Source organism: Capra hircus, chromosome 4 (assembly GCF_001704415.2).
Source record: "Capra hircus breed San Clemente chromosome 4, ASM170441v1, whole genome shotgun sequence".
NCBI lineage: Eukaryota > Metazoa > Chordata > Mammalia > Artiodactyla > Bovidae > Capra > Capra hircus.
Genome location: NC_030811.1, coordinates 19,297,593 through 19,323,218, shown reverse-complemented (window position 1 = coordinate 19,323,218; position 25,626 = coordinate 19,297,593). Strand labels below are relative to the sequence as shown.

Sequence of the window (25,626 nt, the reverse complement as noted above, 5' to 3'; positions counted from 1 at the left end):
GAATTCAAACTGATCAGATCCATCGACCGTAAATCTAACGTTAACTTATCAATACGATGCCATAGTTTGGTAGACATCTCTGAACCCCAGCCTTACAGAGGCATCTCAGCAAAGGCTATTTTCCATCAAATCAGGGGAATTTCAGAGTCAGCATCATTATTAATCAGGCAAGACTATTTGCTGAGCAGAGACCACACTAAGAAGATGATTACAGAGTAGAGAAGGTGTCATGTTTTCTGGGTATGTGTCCCTGACTTCAAACACACCACAAAGGGCTTGCTGCAATTTAAGAGAGATGACTAGTTCTGCAAAGACAGTTTTCAGTTCTAAATGTGCAAGTTTATAAAATCATATCAGCAACTAAAGCTATTAAGACAAATGACAACAACAGAAATGGTTGAACCAAAGTGCTCAGCTCTTAAACAACATGGAGAATTAGGCTGACAATGTCGGTAGATTTCACATCCATGCTCCTCAACAACTAGAAATAATGAAGTTGATGTTATGAATGAAACTGACCATCAATTCAGTCAACCTGAATTGACTATCAGGTTGATAAACACAAATTTTAATAAAAATCAGCTACAGATCCGTTTTTATTATTTGACTGTGGTACTAAAAGGTTAAAAATAGCCACCCATCAATATACAGTGATCTTTGGACTGTAGATCGTAGTAAGATTTTATTTTCAGACAGAAGAGATGGGTTTGGCTGCATGATCTTCAGAGTCATATATCTACCGGCCATTTAGAGACCCATGAGGCAGATGCAGTGACCGTGAGAACTGCCCGTGAGCGAAGCAGAGGTGATTACAAGAATATCGTGTTTTCTCCTTAGTGTAAATATTAAAGTGACTAATTCACAAAAGTTAACCAAAAAATGAGAAAAATAAGCTTCTCCCTTCCCCAAGTTACTAACAAATTCCTCCTGCACGACTCACTCTTTGCAAAATCTCTCACTCTATACTGCACGATTCACTCTTGGGATCCAAGAGAAAGGAGTCTGGTGTTGGAATGTCAGGCTTTGGTGCAAGCACTGAGATGTGCCAGTTGGATTTCATGGCAGGAAAAGCGTGTGTGCTGATCTACAGTTTGGTTAGAAACTCCAAGCCCTGGGAGCCCGAGTTAGAGGGGCTGTCTTATCTAACGCAGTGGAAAGAGAAGTGGGTGGTGGGGGTTGTGAAAACCCACAGTGTTAGAGCAATACCATCTCAAGCCTCCTCATTCAAGCCCCTGGGGAGACTCAGCTGAAAAGAGGATTTCTGGTTTTTAGTGTAAGCATGTTCCCAATATTGCATGGGACATACTTATGCTAAAAAAATGTTATCGTGTCTTATATTTTTATTTGCTAAATCTTGAAGCCCTAGCTTAGGACCCTACACCAAGGGAAGATATAAAAGCTGAGTACCAGGGAATTCCAAGTGAGTCAGTAGTTCAGGATAATGAGAAGATCACCATTTTCAGCTGAAGAAGACAAAGAGTAAGGGAGGAGGCAGATTAAACACCATTAATTATGGAGCAGAGAGGTCTATTTCTCCAGCCCTGGAGCTGGGGCTGCCTCCATGACCCTTTTTAGCTGACAGAATGCCACAGAGATGAGGCAGACTTCTCCAGCCCAGCCTCTGAATGTCTGGAAGTTTCCATCCTCACCCTCCTGAAACCTGGGGATCTTCGTGCCGTGAAAAAGCCTGGGATGAAAGCCCAGGTGTCCCAGCCACCCCAGCTGACAGCCCCGAACACGTGAGAATCCATCTTAAATACAGACTCAGTCAAAACTGCAGCTGCAGCCTGACAGGTAAGACCAAGTGAGATACCAGCAGATTACTGATGGAGAAAGGATCCCAGAACCAGGGAGGGGAATTCCTGTTCTTCAGGAGAGGTAGAGCAGGGAGGAGAGAGAATTTTTAAGAGGTCTCATCACTCTAATAGAGAGCTGGTGTCTCACCAACCCTAGAGAGGTACTTGGGTACCGAGCAGATTAAGGTGTGAGGGCAAGCACCCAACTTTGTGGGTAAAAGCCAAACCAGGAGGGAAGAATTGAGAATGATCAAGATGACAGCCACCAGGAGAACTTGCACCTGAGCTTAAAGCAAACAAGGTGAGGACATATATCTAAAGCTCACCCTCACTTTGTCCAGGGGAAATTCTGAGATCTTTTCTATTAAGAGAAAAATAATTATGGAAGCTTTGTGACCTTTATGTACTATCTGTGGGGCTGGGTTCTAATATTTGGTTCTGCCTGTCACCAGCTTTTGAAAGAGTCACTACAGAAAAACACCTATAGTTTGTGTGTGTGTGCAAAAGACAAATAGAATTTATGCCACCATTGTCTATTCAAGTCATTGTTTAAAGAGGCATGCTGTAATTGCTGGAGGCTGAATGGGGAGTGGGAGACAGAATATACACACCCCTGACACAGCGCCAGGAATAGATGTAGGCTTTCTGGGGCAGACAGGCTCGGGACAATCCAATCTAGCCTACTGGGGCGGGGGGGTGGAGGAGGGGAGGGGAAAGCCTCTAATGGTGACCATCCTATTGAAAACCCTTTCCTCTTCCTAAACCACTCTTTCTGCCATAATTCAGGCCAAGGGTTCAGGCAAACTCTCCATGGTGAGAATGTATTGAAGACAAAAGCAAGGCGAGTTTAATGGGACTGAGAGTCTAATCCTTTACAAGGTCCTTGTAAAGATTAAATGATAGGATGTGTTCATTCTAAGCATGTGGCATACAACCAGTGCTTGAGAAATGGCAGCTCTGTTTGTGACTTTACAATAGGACTTAAGAGTCCTACATACAACTGCTTTCAATTTAACGATGCATATGATTATATTTTTTATCCTGCAATTGCTTGATGACAGAGACTATATTTTACTTGTGTGTGTGCTGGTTTATGACAGATAGTTCCTGTGAAGCACCCCACAAATATTCAATGAATGAATGAATGAGTAAATAGAATAAGACATGTTTGCTGAACTGAATAAAAAGAGGAATAAGAAGGAATGTAAATCCATACACAGAAAACAAATTTATGGTTACCAAAGGGGAAAAGGAAGGGGAGGGATAAACTGGGAGTTTGGAATTAACAGATACACCCGACTGTACAGAAAATAAACAGCAAGGACCTACTATATAGCACAGGGAACTATATTCACTATCTTGTAATAATCTGTAATGGGAAAAGAATCTGGAAAAGATTAAATATATGTATAACTTCTCAGTGGCTCAGCAGTAAAGAATTCGCCTGCAATGCAGGAGACATGGGTTTAATTCCTGGGTTGGGAGGATCCCCTGGAGGAGGAAATGGCAACCCACTCCAGTATTCTTGCCAGGAAAATCCCATGGAGAGAGGAGCCCTGAGGGCTACAGTCCATAGGGTTGCAAAGAGTTGGACAAAACTGAGCAACTGAACATACACGTCTTTAACTGAATCACTTTGCTGTACAGCTGAAACTGACACCCTGTAAATCAACTATACTTCAGTTTTTTAAAAAAGGGAATGTGACTGTGTACTAAAATGCTTACTATTTACAGCCTAAATGTGGATACAATGAGGGTGGCCATCGGCTCAGTGCTAGGGCTCACAGAAAATAGGATCTCTATATACCTGAATTCAGCAGAGCCAGAGATTCCTCAAAAACAGCCAAGCCAGGGAGAGTTTGCCCGCTTCTATCCTATTTTTCAGTCCTAGAAACACTATAAACATGGGAAGCAGAAAGTATGGTCAAGATTTGATACTCCTCTGACATGTCTGTGCCTCTGAAGGGCTATTAGAGGTAGATGCTGAGGTCACCATTTAACATCAGATTACAAACCCCGTTAGGAGGCTGTCCAGCGGGTGAACATGGCCTGCCACAGGAGACACGGCAGTACCAGATATTTTCGAAGAGAATAAAAGGTGACTTGAGTTGAAAAGGTGAATGAGATTCAAATAGAAAAAAAAGGGGAAACTAGAAAGATGGAAATAAATATGTGCATTACTCCTCAGAATGATCAGCAATATACATGGATTATGTACCTGGTCCCAACTAGCTAACTTCACAAAACATAAAAGCCCTTCCCCAAACAGTACATGATGCCAAGTCCACATTCGGTTTTGTCTTTCATTTTGTAAGTAATCAGCCCCCAAATACCCTGCAAAGGCCTTGATATGGAAATGATTTCTGTTAAGGTTAAGGTGGTTAAGGTAAAGATAAAGGTGCTTGGTTAAGGTGACCTGTGCCAGGGGTCTGGAATCCTGGCTCTGTCATATAAGCAAGGAGAGTCAGCGAAAGCTCAAGGGTCTCTCCGCCATTCTGAGGACAGCCTGGATGAAAGTCAACTTCGAAAATGCAGTCTGTTTCATGGATAATTGATTCCTGGTTTGCTATGCCTACTCACCGTGGTCAAGGATATATTTCACAATCTCCCCGTTGCCGGTTTTAGCTGCGTAATGAAGGAGTGAACAGTGGTCTGGTCCCTGAATTAGCAGGCTGCCTCCGTTTTTATAGCTTTCTATTAGCTGAAAAAGAGACATAGGAAAAGCAACTCAGACAGAGTCCGGAACAAGGAAAGCAGCTAGCTGGTGATAAAATAAAAGTAATGTAGCAAACCACAAATGTCTACAGCCTCAGAGGACACAGGGAAAAGCCAAAGAGATGAAGTAACATTCCTGGGTTGTGTTATCACTCAAATAGATGGCCAGTGTCTCCGCAAATTCCGGAGAGGGTAAGTGGGTGCTGAACAGCCTAAGGGAATGGAAGCATGCTAAATTATTTGTTCCCTTTCTGGGTTTTTTGGTCCTTTTCTTTTCTGGGCACTGAAAAAATGAAAGAGAGGAGAATGAAAGCTTCCCTATGCAGGCTGAGCGTTCTTGAGTTAAAGAACAATTAAGTGTATAGGCAGGAAGAGCTTGATGTCTGGTAGCGACGCGCCCTCCGCCCTTTAATTGATTCTGCCCTCTCTAATGAGCCCAGCTACTGAGTACAGAAGCTGCTTGCCCCTTCCTCGCATGAGATCACACGCACAGCCATACAGCAGACACATGCACAGCCGTGTTTGGCTCCCTCCTTCGTCCAGATCTGCAGTCTGCCTGCCTTCTATTTATCATCCAACACATACCACCCAACAAGGCTTGAGATGATCCATGGGATGAGAACCAAAAGGGTTCAGAGAATGTAGTAGTAGAAACCTAAATGACCTCCAAAAGACTGGGGGGAAAACAGATTTTGCAGACTGAGAATTAGGAGCTAAATGAGGACACAGTCTTAAGTTTGTGAAATACTGCATATTACCGAACTGTAATGTAAGTGAAAATGGATCTCTGTTCTCTAAACTGTAATAATCAGAACAAGGGCCTTACTGGAGCTTCTAAAATGTAGCTTTAGAATAAATAAGAATCAACTAATCCAGCATGTAATAAGCAAAAGGAACGTGTCTACCACCAAGAAGTTAGATGGCATAGCATTATAAAAACAAAAACAAAAAAACAACTCCTAAGGTCAAAGAGAATAAACTGATAACTCATACATTCACTCAAATACAACTACAGATTAGCCATGTGCCAGATGCCAGGGAAACTAACATGAATACAGCTTGACCTCTGACCTCTAAGCCTCCAAGACCTCAGTGTCCATGGGAGGGAGAGATTTTTAAAGAACTGCACAGAGATGAAGAGGACAATGAGGAGGATAGCACAGGGCACTAGGAAAACATAAAGTAGGGGATGGAAAAAATCATGGAAGACTTTCTAGGAAACTGATCAAAAAGGAGCAGTTGACTGGAAGTAAGGAACATGGGGTTTCCCAGGTGGCACTAGTGGTAAAGAACCTGCCCGCCAGTGGTAAAGAACCTGCCCATAAGTGATGTGGGTTCAGTCCCTGGGTTTGGAAGATTCCCTAGAGGAAGAAACGGCAACCCACTCCAGTATTCTTGCCCGAAGAATCCCCATAGACAGAGGAGTCTGGCAGGCTACAGTCCATAGGGATGCGAAGAGTCGGACATGACTGAAGCGACTGAGCGTGCGCAAGGAACATACAGAGTTTTCATGCCTAAATTGAGAAGCAAAGGAACAGGAAGAAGTAGCTAACTGTTTTCCACGACAATCTAAGAATCCTGTTCTGTTCAACTGTACTGTCTCACAATGACACATCCATTCTTTGTGGGAAGATCCACAAAGGATTTGGGCTCACAGAGTAGCTGAGACCGAATCCATCAGCTGCCCTGATTTTGCATTGCTGTGGTGTTCCTAGAGACTGCGGCCACTAGGTTAGGCCATGGGTATGTTGTGCAGCCCGGTGGATAGGAGCTACTCATGACATCCTGCATGCAGGGCTGATCCAGGGCCTATTCTCAGTTCATTGGTGTGCTTGGACCTTGCTTCCCCCTTCAACTCGCCCTTTCTCCCCCTCCTTCCTCACACTCGTGACACACATACCCAGTTGAGTATTTAATATTTATAGTACTTTCTGCATGGGACAGAGAAATGGAAGAAGATAAAAAAAAGGAGGGGAAAGTACTTGGGAAGGAAAAGAAAGAAAAAAGTGAAAAAGAAAAAACCCTCAGGCTTTATATTTCACCTCTCAGTAAATCAGATGTTACCGAGTCATTTCTCAGTCATCTAGGAAAGAATTATAACAGAGAATGAAATAAGGCAACCAGCCGAATATAGTGATTTCCCTTCTCTCATATAATTCTCTGTTAAGTACCAAAGAAGTGCAGTAACATGCCCAGGGCCCTGGAAAATCTGTTGCCTAGACCAAAAGTATATACAAAACAAAATGAAGTGGTTTCATAGGTACAGCAACATTTTGCAAAGTTTTCTGGCTTAGAAACTCTCCAAGAGCAGGGATCAGGTCTGAACTCATGCCTCTTGCTCACAGAATCCAAAAAGGCTTTTCAGGGAATAGAGGATAATATTTGGTTTAATCCACTGCCTGGAAACGGCACTGAATTCAGGTATACACGCTGCTTAGAGAGCACTTTCCTCTTTAACAATTCCTAGTGACACTGTGATCTGGTCATGGCACGGGCACCATGCCCAGGGATGTGTGTCTGAAGATGACAGTTTAACAAGATGCTGACAACCTTCTCAGCACTTGTTTTCTGCTAGTAACCTGTTAACAATGTAGCTCTGAGGTTTCTCAGTTTATTCAACAGATGTGCTTCCAAAGAACTTATATACAAGAGCTTGTGTGTATGTGAAAGTTGCTCAGTCGTGTCTGACTCTTTGCGACCCCAAGGACTCTACAGTCCATAGATCGGATTTTCCAGGCCAGAATACTGGAATGGGCACCCTTTCCCTTCTCCAGGGGATCTTCCCAACCCAGGGATCGAACCCAGGTCTCCTGCATTGCAGGTGGATTTTTTTACTAGCTGCGCCATTAGGGAAGCCCAAGAATACTGGAGTAGGTAGCCTATCCTTCCTCCAGCGGATCTTTCCGACCCAGGAATTGAACCGGGTACTCCTGCATTGCAGGTGGATTCTTTATCAACTGAGCTAGTGCTTCTTAACTTTCTTTTAAGGCTTCTGGGTTCTCAATCTGGGATAGCGCTGAACTTGAGTTAGTTGGAGCCTCTGCCTGGGAAAGTTGCTGATAATACAGAGCAGATCAATGCCATTACAGCATATACAGGGATACCCAGGCAGTTTTAAGTCCTGACACCTGAAAATAACTTGGGACCAAATATAGCTTTCCGGGTATTCATGGACTATATTATACTTTATAACAAATATTTGTCTCCCTGCTATGTTTAACTATCAAAGGAACACAGATTAACACTGTATTAACAAAATAGCTATCTTGGGAGAGTCCCTTCTATGAAGTTATAGGAACAATCTTAAGAGCTTTACATGAATTTTATATTCAATCCTCACAGTAAAGCAGAGAGAAGAGCAATGTGATTCTGTTTTACAGATGAAGAAACGGAGGCCCAGAGACAATTAGGTAATTATACAAAGTCTCATATATAGTCAAAGGCAGAGCCAAGATCTGAACCCAGACAGTCTGACTTCAGAATTTGCATTCACTCAGGAGGCAGCAGTTTCCTCTGAACTAAATTCTCCGGAAAACATGAGCACAAATCACAATATTCAAGGCAGATGAGAGTAACTTCTGATTAACTGTGATCCCCAGAGTTCAAAACGGCAATAATGTTGCATGATGTTGTCTCTTGCTTAAAGAAAGTATATCTGGGTATTGTCCAGGTTATTCTTATAGCTGCATTCATTTAAAGACTTGGGCTGAAATAAATCTTTAAACTTCAAATATTAGTTCCAGATAGCAGGAACCCGAGGCACTGTCTCCTGGGGACACGTATCAGTTGTAACCAGTCAAGGCAGACAGCCAGCATGTGCCTTTGCACAGACCCTTTGCTGTTTGGAGACATGGCGATGCTACAAGGACGCTTCTCACCCTCTCTGCTCAATTCTCAAAAAGAACATCCTTCTGCCTTCTACCCAGCTAGCACCAGGGGGATGGGAAATGATAAATGGGATCATGAAAACTTGGTGAGAAATTATGCTCATTTAGAGTTCTTAAAGAATCACCAAAAGTTCTGGTAGGAAGATATCTTACCTTCATAAGATCACCAGCTATTACTGCCTGCAAAATTGCTGTGAAAGACAAAAGAGAGACGTCCCATTAGTAGAAGACCCTCTCATGAAAATATTACAAAGGGCTGGATCCATGTTTGGGAGACACAGTCTACATTAGGGGTGGGGATCAGGGGAGGAGAAGCATGCCAAAGGTTGAAACGTGGGACAGACTGAGGCCTTCTGTTCAGCCCTTCCCTCCCTGAGCATTCATCTTGTACATCATTCTAGAGCCGACAGGAACCCCCTCCAGCCCTGGTACAGAAAAGTGAACATGAAATGTAGAGTCACACATACTGGATTCCAATCTTAGCTCTGACCCTTACAGGCGGTGGAATACTAGGCGAGTTATTTAACCCCTCTGAGCCTCAGTTTCCACATCTGTAAACCAGCAAGTCTCAATTATATCAGATCTTTGAAAGGGTTCATTAAATCATATAAATGTTCTTATCTCATCCACTGATGCAGAATGCCTGATCATTAGGATTGTTTCTCCTCCCTTCCTTTCTAATTTCTTCTACTTTGTCCTTCGGGGGTTCAAAAATTATTAGCAATTTTGTGTTCTACAATTATAAATAAATACCTACTGCTATGGAAAGAAGGATTAGAGACAATAAAGAAGAAACACATATTTTAATTATGTTCTAAAGAAAGTAATCATACATTTAGCATAAAATTCATTGGTGATTCTTATAGAAAGCACTCTGAAAGTTTAATTAAACTAATTGTAAGGCTACTTGGTGGTGGTGGTGGTGGTGATTTAGTCGCTAAGTCGTGTCCGACCCTTGCGACCCCATGGACTGTTGTCTGCCAGGCTCTTCTCTTCTGTCCATGGGACTCCCTAGGCAAGAATACTGGAGTGGGCTGCCACTGCCTTCTACTTAGCTTAAGGAAAAATAATCTAAGTACCTGTGCATGTCATGTGGGATGCAGAAGAAAAATGAAAAAAATATAACTAATAACAGAGGAAAAGAATATATGACTGTCTAATGGTGGTTATGATTCCTAAAGGGGACAGTTGTATTAGGTCAGAAATGGTCCCTTTAGAAAAACACCTATATTTTAAAACTGCTCAAGAAAAAGATCATTTTAAAGTTTTAAAGTCACTCCCCTCAAAATCAGAAGGTTTGAAGTTTATTTTTCAAAGTATCATTTTACTCTTATTTTGGAGTCTCTCATATACAGTTGGCTAAAAATGCAGTATCAAAGCACATGGTGCCCTTGACTATCACTGAACAAAGCCCATGAAGCTTTCATCATGCGTACTCATGGGCCCTGGGTGATCAGAGGCAAAGAACCACAGACATGTTCAACTTGTTCAGAGGCCCAGGGCCGAGTGCCTTCCCTCTGACCAAAGCAGAAGTCTTGGAAACCGTAGGAAATGATGATGGCTGCTTAAGCATGGAAGGAAGAATGAAAGAAGAAGAGCGAGAAAGGAAGACTAGGAAAGAGAGGGAAGAATGTATCTTTTCTATAACAAGCTGTTTAAGCTGGGACTATGGCTCCAGGCGCAATAATGCTCTTTGTACATGGTCAGTGTGTACCAATCAGTTGTTGAAATGATAGAAAAGAGTGCCAGTTGCTCAGTCATGTCCAACTCTTTGTGACCCCACAGACTATAGCCCATCAGGCTCCTCTGTCCATGGGATTCTCCAGGTAAGAATACTGGAGTGGGTTGTCATTTCCTTCTCCAGACAGAAAAGAGAGCAAAGGGGAAAGGAGTGAAAGGCAATGGAGATAAAAATAACAGAAAAGGGGACTTTCTAATGGTCCAGTGGCTAATACTCTGCACTCCTAATGCAGGGGAGGTGGGGTTCTATCCCTGGTCAGAAAACTAGACCCCACGTGTCACAGCTAAGAGTTCTCGTGCCATAAGTAAAGATCCTGCGTGCTGCAGCTATGACCTGGCACAGACAAGTAAACAAATACATGTCTCTAAAAAATAACAGAAAGGGAATTCATAAAATGCTGTATGTCAAAAGAACCTAAGAAACGTGTCTCGTTCTTCCTTTTACAGATGGGACACTGACATTCAGAGGGAAATGTCTCTCTCAGGGCACGCAGAGACTGTGTAGCTCAATCACCCCACAATGCAGGTCCCTGGACCATCCCAGGCTCTGTCCTGTGCCCTCTGGGAGTTCACCCTGTAGTAGCTCTTCGGGCTCTGTGGGGCCTAAGGAAAATGAAAGGAAATAATCTTTAACTGGAGTCTAATTCTGATCTCTGCAATTTATTTGTTGTTCAGTCGTTAAGTCATGTCCGACTCTGCAACTGCATGGACTATAGCACACCGGGCTTCCCTGTCCTTCACTATCTCCCAGAGTTTGCTCAAACTCATGTCCATTGAGGTGGTGATGCCATCCAACCATCTCATCCTCTGCCAGCCCCTTCTACTCCTGTCCTCAATCTTTCCCACCCTCATGGTCTTTTCTAATGAGTCCGCTCTTCACATCAGGTGGCCAAAGTATTGGAGCTTCAGCCTTATCATCAGTCCTTCCAATGAGTATTCAGGGTTGATTTCTTTTAGGATTGACTGGTTTGATCTCCTTGCAGCCCAAGGGACTCTCAAGAGTTTGCCAGCACCACAATTTGAAAGCATCAATTCTTCACCGCTCAGCCTTAAGAAGTCAAACGTTTTAAATTAACTTTCGTATCTAAAGTAAGATTAACAGCTGTCCTGGTCACTTCTCTGTAGTAAAGATGAAGCCAAATAAGCACTTTATAAATAGGATAAGTCATATTGACAGAAGGGATAGATTATAGTACTTCCGTGACTATGCCTAAGTATATGAAAAACACATACACACACTTCAGAAGGAGCCTAGCAAGAAGGGTGAATTGGTGTGTGAAGTCAATCAGGCATATCGCTGTTCATACAGCCCTCATCAGAGGTAAGGCCGGGCTGCAGGAGCCAGTGAAACGGTAGAGCTTTCCCAAGATGTCAACTCTGCATGAGAGGACAGGGAGAGGGAGGCAGGGGCAAGTATGAGCAATTGCAGGTGTGGGCGAATAACTCAGTTTGGGCTTTTACACTACAGGATCTTCTATATCCATTTAGGAGAGAAGGAAGGTTAGGGTAACTGCCTGAGAAGGCAGTTCGTGAAAAGCCTTGAAAATGACACACAGACGTTCCTAACAATATAGAGCCTGCATTTTCAAGACCACACTGAAACACTTCCCAGACACTTAAATAGAAAAAAGAATGAATAAAGGAGAGAGAAAAGGAGAATTTGCTAACTTAAAGCACCAGTGAATAACATTTGGTGCATATAAGCAATAAGTCAGGATGATAAAATTCTCCAGGATAAATATTATTGGAAGAGTACTGATCATGAGTGAACAGATGAATGAGAGATTGGGGGGGGGGTAGGGGAAACTCACTGGCTACCTGCCGAGTTCAAAGGATTGCTGGAGAAGGTGAAGTTAAGACAACTCTTCCACAATCAGTGGTTTAATTAGCAAACGCATCTGGGAAATCCTTAAAAGATGAAGGGAAAATACAAATGAGGACTTGGAAGTTAACAGACTGTCCGAAGGGCCCTGGGAGGAGGTCTGCATGATCACACCTGGGGCTGGCTTGTCACACGTTGTGACTGTGAAGTTCCAGTGGGACCACTCCGGTGAGCACCTCTTTGTCCAGAGAAGGGACCTACATTTTTATCCTGTGAGTACTGAGAAGCTAAGGAGGAGTTAAAAGTAAATCAGAGAATCATGTAAATGTCCTGACACCTGCCAGTCTGATTCAGCCCCTCCCTTCCTGAGAACAGAGTTGCGACCTGCTCTCAGCTCATGTGCCTCCATCACAGCAGCTTTCCATTGCTACCTCACTCCACTCACAACATCTTTATTTATGTCTTTTGGTTTCCTAGCTTCCCAATTTAAAGTTCCCCTGAACAGACAGAAGAGCATATAAAAGAATCATAACCACAAATAATTTCCAATTGTACTGGAGATGGAAAACATGAATATTTATTTTTAAGTCAAGCAATACACTCAAGGGTAGCTATTATGCAAACATTATTAGGCACAAGGCCCTCTTCTCTGCTGATTAATGTCCTTCCCTCCTGAACACTGTTGTTTAAGATTTCCTTTGCATAAACAGAGCTTGAATCCATTAGTATTCAACTCCAGATAATAACCTTCTGAAAGATCAAGCTTAAAAACAAATAATGAATTGTTATGATTACAGCATTATTTTTTTATTATTTCTTCAGCTCAGAGCCTGCCTTCTGGCCTTTTCCAAAACTCCTTCATATAGAGTAAACAATGCTCCCAAATTCAAAAGAACAAGGGAAGTTAAATGGCCAGTGGGATACAAGGGTTATTGAGTAGATGACTACTAAGTTTCCTAGACAATTAAATCACATAAACTTATATAGTTAGACAGGAAAGTAAGGGGGTAGAGGACTGAAAAGCTTTTCATTTTCAGAGAGTTTAGAAGTTGAATCATTAGCTTATAAGAAATGACTTTTTTTTTCCTTCAGCACTGTGCCTCCTGATCAACTGCTAAACAGTAAACATCCTGAGACAGAAAGCTGGAATGGAAAAGTCAGGACTACCAGGAAGGAGTCAAGTGTCTTCTTCTCAGAGCCTCTCTTTCTTTGGCCTGGATTCCCAGAAGCCCAGACATCCTTAGACATCTGTGCACAGAAGGAAAAAAGTCACTCCCTCCCATCATGATGGGAGAAAATAGTCTGTGGGCCACGGGCTGGCCCACCTGCTTCTTCTGCCAGGCCAGGCCCTGTTCCAAGCCGACTGTACAAAATAAACTTCATCCTCTCCAGAAACTGATATTTTGGCAAGAAATCCAAATTAGGAAGGGATATATTTTAACTGAGTTTAGAATCGTATTGCCTGAGTTTAAGGCTTGTGAGCCCGGCGGGCTAGAGTCCATAGCGTTCCAAAGAGTCAGACACGACTGAAGTGACTTAGTATGCCCACACATCATTAACTAGCTATAATCTTGGGCAAGTTAGTTTCACCAAGCTTCAGGTCTCTCATTAGGAAAACGAAGATAAAATCATTTCTTTTGAGACTCTGCCTTGCAAGTAAGCTCAAGGAACAGTGACTGTGCCCACTGTGGTTTTCTGTGTAGAACACCATGGAATACTGATGTTAACACCATTACACAGAAATGAATCACTTCTTAGCTGTGAAATGAGAAGGTGAGACTCAAATAGCATGTGACTAATTCCAAAGGGATAGTTTAAGGTTGCAAAGTTTGCTTTGCAACAAAAATATTTGCAAAAAAAAAGTGTACAGAACTTGGCAAAGCCACAATGCTTGTAAATCTCAATAAATCAACTAAAATAACTATAAACAGTCACAACTCTGAGCACTTGTGTCTATTTAAAAATTTTAACCTTTCATGTTATTTTTCAGTTTTAAAATTAATGTTCTGTTCCTGCTAATGTTCTGTCACTTGCTAATGATAGTTGCCATTTAAATCTTTTATTTTAATCATGGAAGAAAAAGATTAAAAGTAACAAGAAAAACTGTTTAACAAAAATGGCTTCTGGAGGCCTAGGGGGTAAAAATCAGCCAATTCACTGAGATTCATAAATATACATCTGACTTTGGCAAGTTCTGCATACATTTTACTCCTAAATATTTACAAAGCAAGAATCAGAACATAAAATAATGTGTCAGGAGTCATATTCCACATTCCAAAGCTCTATGTAGCCTTAGTCTAACCCTTGCATTTAATAGAGGAGGAAAATGGTGCTTGAGAAGTAACTCTCCAAGGTCACACAGGCAGTTAGCAATCCAGCTGAGAGAGACAGAAGGATGCTAGTTTCTTTTATTTTTATTTTTTCAAAAATATTTTCTTTTATTATCTCTGAATCTGAGGTCAGAGTTCCTTTCACCCTCTGTTTTTTCTGTAACTGGGAGCAGGGTGGCAGAAATTAAAACAACCTCATGCGAAAGCTTCATAGATGCATCAGACAGAAAGTGAAGTCATTTTATGGCTTCAGGCTCCAACCCTTCTTACACTAAAGCGGACGCTGAAGAACCAGCCCCTCTCTGACGAACATCAGGTTCATAGTTCCCTTGACCTGATCACAACAGGTGTCTTCACACTTTTCCTTTCTTAGTGTTGCTCAGCCCCACAGAGGCTGCACTTCCCGGTGCCCGAGAGCGTACTTCTCTGAGATCCATATTTCTGCATAGCTTTTCCTGTATTTTCCTTATCAGCAGCATTCTGTTCAATTTCTCTGCTTCGTGAACAGCATACCCTGGTACATTAGCAACAAACTGTGAAGACTCAGCTCCCCAAAATGGAATTTAAAATAAGCATCAAAAATAGCAAAGGTAACCTAACACACATGTCATTGTATGGATAACTATGCTGAATTATGCTAATCAGACATAAAGGAGGAAGCTGCTCATGAAAATACTGTAAATATTATTAATATTAATTAATATTATTTTACATACTCTTACTGAACAATCCCAAGATAAGGTGAAAGAAAAGAGGAATTAGATATTGCTAAAGACCTCTGCATGTTAACTGAGGCCTCAAGGAAGTTTTGACAATTGATAATAACATATGTTGCCAAGTTATTTATTAATAGTAATAGCCAAAACACTAAGGGTTCTTAATAATATATTAGAATAAATTTAAGATTATTCTTCTAATGACACACATATCTGCATCAGTTCCCTATTCTTGCATAGCAAAACATTCCAAAACATAGTGACTTAAAACACGACAATTATTTATTTTTTCAAAAGCTGCAGCTTGGGCTGGGTTAAGCAAAAATTGTTGTTTCTGCTCGATCTGGCCTCAGCTGGGGCAGATTCACTGAGAGCTCAAAGATCCACTTTCAAGATGATCACACACATGACTGCTAAGTAAGAGCTGGCTTCACCTGGGAGCTCTGACTCCTCTTGTGTGGACGTCCATGGGCTGCCTGGGCTTCCTCTGGAAATGATGACTGTGTTTCAAAAGCAACCATTCCAAGGGAGCCCAGCAGAAGTCACCTTGCCTTGGATCCCACCACAGCATCATGTGTGCCCTGCTTCAGTCTTAAGTTTGTCCATATTCAAGGAAAGGAGATACACACCCCATAGCGCAATGAAAAAATAGTCAAAGACATGTTGTAAGAAGAATGTGTGGGATGGGAGACAATGCTGTTTAGGAAAAATACGATCTGTCACATCCTACACTTGCATCATGATGTGCTTGGAGTCAAGGGGTTGGTGCTGACCTTCAGTCAGTGTTGGGAGATGCCCAAGAACACTTGTGTGACAGATACAATGTCATCTGTTTTACATTAAGCATCTCAGCAGATAAATAAAAAAGGCTGAGAACTACTTATCTGAAGGACCAGGTTTTTGGAGTAGGAAGAGGAAAGGCAAGTATATGACTCTGCAGACAACAAATCCTGGTTGAGTTGAATTAGGAATTCAACGTAAGGTATTAAAAAGCAGAGACATCACTTTGCTGACTAAGGTCTGTATACTCAAAGCTATGGCTTTTCCAAGGTCAGGAGTGGCGGCTGTGAGGAGATATCCCATGTCCAGGGCAAAGGAGAAGCCCCAGCAAGACGGTAGGAGGGCGGATTTGCATTTAGAATCAAACCCCGTTCCGGCCAGAGATGCTCAGAGGGCTCAAAGACACCTTATGTGCACCAGGACCCAGAGACCCCACAGATACTGAGGACAGAACTGTGTCTGAGTGTCTCCTGTGGAGGTACAGGTCAGCAGTGGACTGCCACAGGGCCAGGGGCTCTGGGTGCAGCAGGCCTGGGTATGGCATAAGCCCTCTTGGACAAGGTGGCCATTAACCCCACCACAGAGCTGCCAGAACTTACCCAGGACTGGGAAATAGGCTCTTGGAGGGCACAAACAGAACCTTGTGTGCACCAGGACCCAGGAGAAAGGAGCAGGGACCCTTACAAGAGACTGACCCAGACTTTCCGGGGAGTGTCCAGGAGTCTCTGCAGAGGCGTGGGTCGTGGTGGCCTGCTGCAGGGTTGGGGGCACTGAGTGCAGCTGTGCACGCATGGGACCTTCTGAAGGAGGTCGAGTTATTTTCATTACCTCCACCATAGTTGGGCTTCAGGTCAAATAACAGGGAGGGAACATGGCCCCTCCCATCAACAGAAAACTGGATTAAAGATTTACTGAGCATGGCCCCGCCCATCAGAACAAGACCCAGTTTCCCCCTCAGTCAGTCTCTCCCATCAGGAAGCTTCCATAAGCCTCTTATCCTTCTCCATCAGAGGGCAAACAGACTGAAAACCACAATTGCAGAAAATGACCCAATCTAATCACATGGACCACAGCCTAGACTAACTCAATGAAACTATGAGCCATGCCGTTTAGGGCCACCCAAGACAGATGGGTCATGGTGGAGAGTTCTGACAAACTGTGGTCCACTGAAGAAGGGAATGGCAAACCACTTTGTATTCTTGCCTTGAGAACCCCATGAACACTATGAAAAGGCAAAAAGATAGGACACTGAAAGATGAATTCCCCAGGTCAGTAGGTGCCCAATATGCTACTGGAGATCAGTGGAGAAATAACTCCAGAAAGAATGAAGGGATGGAGCCAAACCAAAACCACCACCCAGTTGTGGATGTGACTGGTGATAGAAGCAAGGTCCGATGCTGTAAAGGGCAATATTGCATAGGAACCTGGAACGTTAGGTCCCTGAATCAAGGCAAATTGGAAGTGGTCATATAGGAGATGGCAAGAGTGAATGTCAACATTCTAGTAATCAGCGAACTAAAATGGACTGGAATGGGTGAATTTAACTCAGATGACCATTATATCTGACTTCCCCGGTGGCTCAGACGGTAAAGCATCTGCCTACAGTGTGGGAGACCTGGGTTCGATCCCTGGGTCAGGAAGATCCTCTGGAGAAGGAAATGGCAACCCACTCCAGTATTCTTGCCTGGAAAATCCCATGGACAGAGGATTGTGGTAGGCTACAGTCCATGGTATCGCAGAGTTGGACACGACTGAGCTACTTCACTTTCACCATTATATCTACTACTGTGGGCAAGAATCCCTTAGAAGAAATGGAATAGCCATCATAGTCAACAAAAGAGTCTGAAATACAGTATATAGATGCAATCTCAAAAATGACAGAATGATCTCTGTTTGTTTCCAAGGCAAACCATTCAATATCATGGTAATCCAAACCTATGCCCCAACCAGTAATGCTGAAGAAGCTGAAGTTGAACAGAGCTGACTATGGCTCAGGTCATGAATTCCTTGTTGCCAAATACAGACTTAAATTGAAGAAAGTAGGGAAAACCACTAGACCATTCAGGTATGACCTAAATCAAATTCCTTACAATTATACAGTGGAAGTGAGAAATAGATGTAAGGGACTAGATCTGATAGAGTGTGTGATGAACTATGGAAGGAGGTTTGTGACACCATACAGGGGACAGAGATCAAGACCATCCCCCCCAAAAAAAATGCAAAAAAGCAAAATGGATGGCTGAGGAGGCCTTAAAAATAGCTGTGAAGAGAAGAGAAGCCAAAAGCCAAGGAGAAAAGGAAAGATATAAGCATCTGAATGCAGAGTTCCAAAGAATAGTGATGTGAGATAAGAAAGCCTTCCTCAGTGATCAATGCAAGAAATAGAGGAAAACAGTATAATGGGAAAGATGATATATCTTTTCAAGAAAATTAGAGATACCAAGGGAATATTTCATGCAAAGATGGGCTCAATAAAGGACAGAAATGGTATGGACCTAACAGAAGCAGAACATATTAAGAAGAGGTGGCAAGAATACACAGAAGAACTGTACAAAAAAGATCTTCACAACCTGGATAATCATGATGGTGTGATCACTCACCTAGAGCCAGACATCCTGGAATGTGAAGTCAAGTGGGCCTTAGGAAGCATCACTACGAACAAAGTTAGTGGAGGTGATGGAATTCCAGTAGAGCTATTTCAAAACCTGAAAGATGATGCTTTGAAAGTGCTGCACTCAATATGCCAGCAAATTTGGAAAACTCAGCAGTGGCCACGGGACTGGAAAAGGTCAGTTTTCATTCCAATCCCAAAGAAAGGCAATGCCAAAGAATGCTCAAACTACTGCACAATTGCACTCATCTCACATGCTAGTAAAGTAATGCTCAAAATTCTCTAAGCCAGCCTTCAGCAGTATGTGAACCGTGAACTTCCAGATGTTCAAGCTGCTTTTAGAAAAGGCAGAGGAACTAGAGATCAAATTGCCACCATCTCCTGGATCATGGAAAAAGCAAAAGAGTTCCAGAAAAACATCTATTTCTGTTTTATTGACTATGCTAAAGCCTTTGACTGTGCCGATCACAATAAACTGGAAAATTCTTAAAGAGAAACCTCTTGAGAAACCTGTTGCTGATCAGGAAGCAACAGTTAGAACTGGACATGGAACAACAGACTGGTTCCAAATAGGAAAAGGAGTACCTCAAGGCTGTATACTGTCACCCTGCTTATTTAACTTATATGCAGAGTACATCATGAGAAATGCTAGACTGGATGAAGCATAAGCTGAAATCAAGACTGCCAGGAGAAATATCAATGACCTTAGATATGCAGATGACACCACACTTGTGGCAGAAAGCAAAGAAGAAATAAAGTCTTTTGATTAGATTGAAAGAGGAGAGTGGAAAAGTTGGCTCAAAACTCAACATCAGAAAACTAAGGTCATGGCATCTGGTCCTATCACTTCATGGCAAATAGATGGGGAAACAGGGGAAACAGTGGCTGACTTTAATTTTTTGGGCTCCAAAATTACTGCAGATGTTGACTGCAGCCATGATATTAAAAGACACTCCTTGGAAGGAAAGTTATGACCCATCTAGACAGCATATTAAAAAGCCGAGACACTACTTCGTCAACAAAGTTCCACCTAGTCAAGCTATGGTTTTTCCAGTAGTCATGAATGGATGTGAGAGCTGGACTATAAAGAAAGCTGAGCAGGGAAGAACTGATGCTTTCGAACTGTGGTGTTGGAGAAGACTCTTGAGAGTCCCTTGGACTGCAAGGAGATTCAACCAGTCCATCCTAAACAAAATTGGCCCTGAATATTCATTGGAAGGACCGATACTGAAGCTGAAACTCCCACACTTTGGCCGCCTGATGCAAAGACCTGCCCCATTTGAAAAGACCCTGATGCTGGGAAAGATTGAAGGCGGGAGGAGAAGGGGACGACAGAGGATGAGATAGTTGAATGGCATCACTGACTCAATGGACGTGAGTTTGAGTAAACTTCGGGAGTTGGTGATGGACAGGGAAGCCTGGTGTGCTACAGTCCATGGGGCTGCAAAGAGTTGGACACAACTGAGTGATGAACTGAACTGATGGCTTTTCCTGTAGCCATCATCATGTATGGATGAGAGAGTTGGACCATAAAGAAGGCAGAGTGCCAAAGAATTGATGCTTTCGAACTATGATGCTGGAGAAGACTCTTGAGAGTCCCTAAGGCAAGAGCAAGGAGATCAAACCAAGCAATCCTAAAGGAAATCAACCCTGAATATTCATTAGAAGTACTAATGCTGAAGCTCCAATACTCTGGGCACCTGATGCAAAGAGCCAACTCACTGGAAAAGACTGATGCTGGGAATGATTAAGGGCAGGAGGAAATGAGGGAGAAGGAAGATGAGATGGTTGGATGGCATCACCGACCGAATGGACATGAGTTTGAACAAATTCCTGGCGACAGTGATGTACAGGGAAGCCTGGTGTGCTGCAGTCCATGGGGCTGCAGAGTTGGACATGACTGAGCGACTGTACAACAACCACACAAGGGGCACTCTCTTTAACCATTGAATGTGAGAGAAGACTGCGCCTCCTCTTTCTCTTCTCCAGCCAGGCAAACACTCATAGATCTTGAGTCTTATATTCCTCGTATTCTGCCTACTGGTGTCTCCTCCACTGCTGAAATAGAGCGTGTGGGGTACAGAGCACACATCTTACATATTCCGTTATCACCTCATCTTCGTTGGGATGAACCCATCAGTGGTTAATGTAAAGGCCATTCAATGCTACAGTGGTCTAAGACTCACATACCACCTGTGCCAAATTCCTTTTAGCATGTGCAACCATAGATGGAGACATAAATAGGCTTTCTGTCTCTCTAATGACAGTTAACCCTCAAATTCAATTAGTCCTTGCTAACTGAATACATGACTGTATATGGGTTCTTTCCATCTGCTGCAGCAATCCTTCTGAAGCTGCTATTAGCATGGAAGACGTCTCCTGTTTGCAGAAAAACAAACAGCCCCTCGCCCCCCACCCCGTCCAGTATTCCCTCTGGCAGAGTATGTGCACCTTGCTGCCAGAGGACCAGGATGTGCTCTGCTCACAGTCAGTTCCATTTCTCTTACAGATCACTGGAATTAACCATAAACCTGAAGGAACCAGATGTCTTTCCCAAATATCCTATTTGTTTATCTCTTGTTATGAAACTGTTTTCCAGTTGTTTTTTGTGTTTAAGCCTCATCTCTGCAATTAATCCTCAAGCACAGAGTGGTGCTTTTAGTTTTTTCCCTCTTTGCTTTATCCATATGCCATCTCTTAATGAAAACTCTATAGTTCAGGAAATATATGTAATGCTTACTAGCCACTTGGTCTGGTGATTCACCTGGCTATCATTTCAACACTCTTCAAACTGTGGGTCAAGGGAGATGTTCTAAGGAATAGAATAAAACCTACTTTTATTGCCCCAGCTACACATGGCAGTTGATTTTGGAGCTGAAAGTATTTCTCTATCTTTTAAAATAATATCATGGTGCTTACCAGATGCAGTGAAACAGCATTATAAGTATCTCAATAAACCAGAAACGTTTATATATGGGTCAAATCAGAGCCTTACACTAAGCAACAACACATGTTACTTTCTAGAACACTGGTTGTAAGCCTTGTGTTAGTTACTCAATTGTGTCTGACTCTTTGTGACCCCATGAACTGTAGCCTGTCAGGCTCCTCTGTCCATGGGATTCTCCAGGCAAGAATACTGGAGTGGGCTGCCATGCCCTTCTCCAGGGCTTAGTTCCTTGTTAAAACAAATGTCACACATTAATTAATTTGCTTTGGGTACGGGGTTAGAGAAAAGTTCACAGGTTAAAGGGCCAACTGGGTTCATACTCTTTCAGAGTCACAATATGTTACTTTCCACCAACTGTGAATATGCACTGACAGTTACTGGGGGCCAGAGAAGTTCTTGAAAATTCCTTCTTGACAGTCTATACAGCTCAAAATTAATGTTTTCTCTAGTGATGACAGATTAATGTTTTTTGTATGAAGTGGGTCAACACACTTTTTTTTTGTAGTGCCCTCTTCAAAAGTAATATCCAATTATTCCCATTAATCTAGAAAAATATAAATTCATCTTTAGCATCAAGATTATAGAATCCTCTCAACTATTTTTGTTCAATAAATATTAAGCCTCCATCCACAGTGAGGATTTTTCCTATTAGTCAAGAGTTTTAATCTGATTACAACTCACTGAATTCATGAACCCTAAATAATTGTAGTATACAATAACACTCTTTCTCCTTATCATGTGGATAAAGTCATACATATTAAAATACTTAGTGCATGGCAAACTGCTTTTGGAATGTCAGAGATTAAAAAGGAAGTTCTAGTATTTTCCAAAAGTCCTTCATCCCTAGAATGCTGAGAGAATTTAATTTAGATTGATGAACTTTGCTGATTTTTTTCTTTCCTGGCATTTGGATGATGAAGCATCATCCTGAGAGGGCCGGAGAGATAGATCTAAGAAATAAGGGCGCTGTTAGCCTCACAGATGAGAGGAAGGTGCCCAGGAGAAGAAGGGCTGCTGGCCACAGTCCTGACAACTTTCCCCGAGGATCTTGGGTGACAGCTCTGGGGCTTGGGCTTCCTTCTTTCCCTCGATGTCAGGCTGCCTTCCTCCTGTGACGGGTCTCCTTAAATGCATGTGATGTATTTTAGCAGTGTCCTTCAGGACCTCTAAAAGGAACTGAGGTTGGAAAAGTGTGCTCATATATCATTCACCGATAGCCACAAACAGATCTGACGGGGCTTGAAAGTGACGGATGGTTATTGGTTTTAACCAAACATCAAGACTGTATGGGAAGTGGCGTTTAAGGCCAGGATCCAAGAATGAATGATTGTGCTCTTGAGCTCAAACAGATGAGAGGTCTACAGGTCATCCAGTCGCCAGGATGTCTGCTGAGTTCCTTATCATCGCCTAGCAGCATGCTGACCACTCTGTCAGATGAAGACCTTTGTGACTGACAGGAAGACTGGGTTTAGCTCAAACACCCCTCTCTGTAACAAAATAAAGCCAAGGAGGAGTTGACACAGCAAAAGTCACTTTCAGGGACACACATCAGTGAAATGCACGTCTAACAGAAGTGTACCATTATGGTAAAGAATCCACCTGCAATGCAGGAGCCAAAGGAGACACAGGCTTGATCCCTGGGTCAGGAGAATCCCCTAAAGGAGGAAATGGGAACCCACTCCAGTATTCTTGCCTGGAGAATCCCAAGGACAGAGAAGCCTGGAGGGCTACAGTCCATAGGGCCACAAAGAATCCGAAACGACACCATTTTTCTAACAGATAAAACTTTTAGATTCTGTCCTCACTTGTAAATGTGAAGACAGACAAGAAACTTTATAGCTGGAATTAGGTTATAATAAAACCATAAATTTTGACTCCTCCCATATCAGCATGTGGGTTTCCCAGGTGGCTCAGTGGTAAAGAATCTGCCTGCCAATGAAGGAGACACAGGTTCAATCCCTGGGTTGGGAAGATCTCCCAGATTCCCTGGAAGTGGCAACTCACTCCAGTATTCTTGCCTGGAAAATCCCATGGACAGAGGGGACTGTGGCTACAGCTCATGGAGTCGTAAAGAGTCAAACATGACTAAGCACACACACACACACACACACATCTGTCATATGCTGATATGTGTACGTGGATTTTATTTCAGAGGAATGAAAAATAAGCTTTATCTTTCACTTAAGTATTATGCTAAGTTGATGAAGCAAGATCACACCTTAGAAGCAAGAATGATAAAGTTCTTGGTTAGTTCTAATGCTTGCTCTACAGGAAAGATACAAAATAGAATAGGCTTTAGTATATGAGTTGAACTTCAATGATCTTTATTAAAGAGCAGATTTTACTGTTCAGCTTCTAAGAAAGGAAATGAAAATTAAACCTTCATCCTTCTTAGGGATTCATATATTCTAAAGACAGAAAAAGCTCCAAGAGGAGCTATCCCACGTCCAAAGTTGGGGGCGATGGCCGGGGGCGGTGGCCAGGAGGAGCCACCCCACGTCCGAGGTCGGGGTGACGGCCGAGAGGAGCCACCCCGAGTCCGAGGCTAGGGGTGGCGCCCGAGGCCAAGGGCGGCAGCAGGAAGGAGCAACCCCACGCCCGAGGCCAGGGCAGCGACCGGGAGCAGGCGGTCAGGAGGGGCAACCCCACATCCAAGGAGTGGGAGTGGAGGCTGTGCGGGCGCAGCATGGCCTAGAGGAGCCTCCCACATTGAAGGTCAGGAAGGGTGGCGCGAGGAGATACCCCTCATCCAACGTAAGGAGCAGTGGCTGTGCTTTGCTGGAGCAGCCATGAAGAGATACCCCACACACAAGGTAAGACGAACGCAAGTAAGATGATAGATGTTGCAAGAGGGCATCAGAGGGCAGACACACTGAAACCATACTCACAGAAATCTAGTTAATCAAATCACACTAGGACCACAGCCTTGTCTAACTCAATGAAACCAAGCCATGACTATGGGGCAACCCAAGACAGGTGGGTCATGGTGGAGAGGGATTGTGACAGATTGTGGTCCACTGGAGAAGGGAATGGCAAACCACTTTGTATTCTTGCCTTGAGAACCCAATGAACAGTATGAAAAGGCAAAATGATAGGATACTGAAAGAGGTACTCCCCAGGTCAGTAGGTGCCCAATATGCTGCTGGAGGTCAGTGGAGGAATAACTCCAGAAACAACGAAGGGTTGGAGCCAAAGCAAAAACAATACCCAGCTGTGGATGTGACTGGTGATAGAAGCAAGGTCCAAAGCTGTAAAGAGCAATATTACACAGGAACCTGGAATGTCAGGTCCATGAATCAAGGCAAATTGGAAGTGGGCAAACAAGAGATGGCAAGAGTGAACGTCGACATTCTAGGAATCAGTGAACTAAAGTGGACTGGAATGGGTGAATTTAACTCAGATGACCCTTACATCTACTACTGCGGGCAGGAATCCCTCAGAAGAAATGGAGCAGCCATCATGGTCAACAAAAGAGTCCGAAATGCAGTACTTAGATGCAATCTCAAAAACGACAGAATGATCTCTGTTCGTTTCCAAGGCAAACCATTCAATATCACAGTTATCCAAGTCTATGCCCCAACCAATAACACTGAAGAAGCTGAAGTTGAATGGTTCTATGAAGACCTACAAGACCTTTTGGAACTAACACCCAAAAAAGATGTCCTTTTCATTATAGGGGACTGGAATGCAAAAGTAGGAAGTCAGGAAACACCTGGAATAACAGGCAAACTTGGCCTTGGAATACGGAATGAAGCAGGGCAAAGACTAATAGAGTTTTGCCAAGAAAATGCACTGGTCATAGCAAACACCCTCTTCCAACAACACAAGAGAAGACTTTACACATGGACATCACCAGATGGTCCACACTGAAATCAGATTGAGTATATTCTTTGCAGCCAAAAATGGAGAAGCTCTATACAGTCAACAAAAACAAGACCAGGAGCTGACTGGCTCAGATCATGAACTCCTTATTACTAAATTCAGACTGAAATTGAAGAAAACAGGGAAAACCGCTAGACCATTCAGGTATGACCTCAATCAAATCCCTTATGATTATACAGTGGAAGTGAGAAATAGATTTAAGGGCCTAGATCTGATAGATAGAGTGCCTGAGGAACTATGGAATGAGGTTGATGACATTGTACAGGAGACAGGGATCAAGACCATCCCCATGGAAAAGAAATGCGAAAAAGCAAAATGGCTGTCTGGGGAAGCCTTACAAATAGCTGTGAAAAGAAGAGAAGTGAAAAGCAAAGGAGAAAAGGAAAGATATAAGCGTCTG

The 25,626-nt window shown here is 43.0% G+C and overlaps 1 protein-coding gene across 2 annotated transcripts in view; it reads right to left on the bottom strand.

The window, feature by feature from the left end:
- DGKI (diacylglycerol kinase iota) overlaps positions 1 to 25,626 on the bottom strand; it is a 514,485-nt gene that overhangs the window by 31,387 nt on the left and 457,472 nt on the right. For both annotated transcript variants that reach the window (XM_018046893.1, XM_018046894.1), the window contains exons 29-30: positions 8,552 to 8,589; positions 4,377 to 4,497 (exon numbers count right to left, since the gene is read on the bottom strand). In XM_018046893.1, coding sequence (XP_017902382.1) covers positions 4,377 to 4,497; positions 8,552 to 8,589 — 159 coding nt within the window. The remainder of the gene's footprint in view (positions 1 to 4,376; positions 4,498 to 8,551; positions 8,590 to 25,626) is intronic.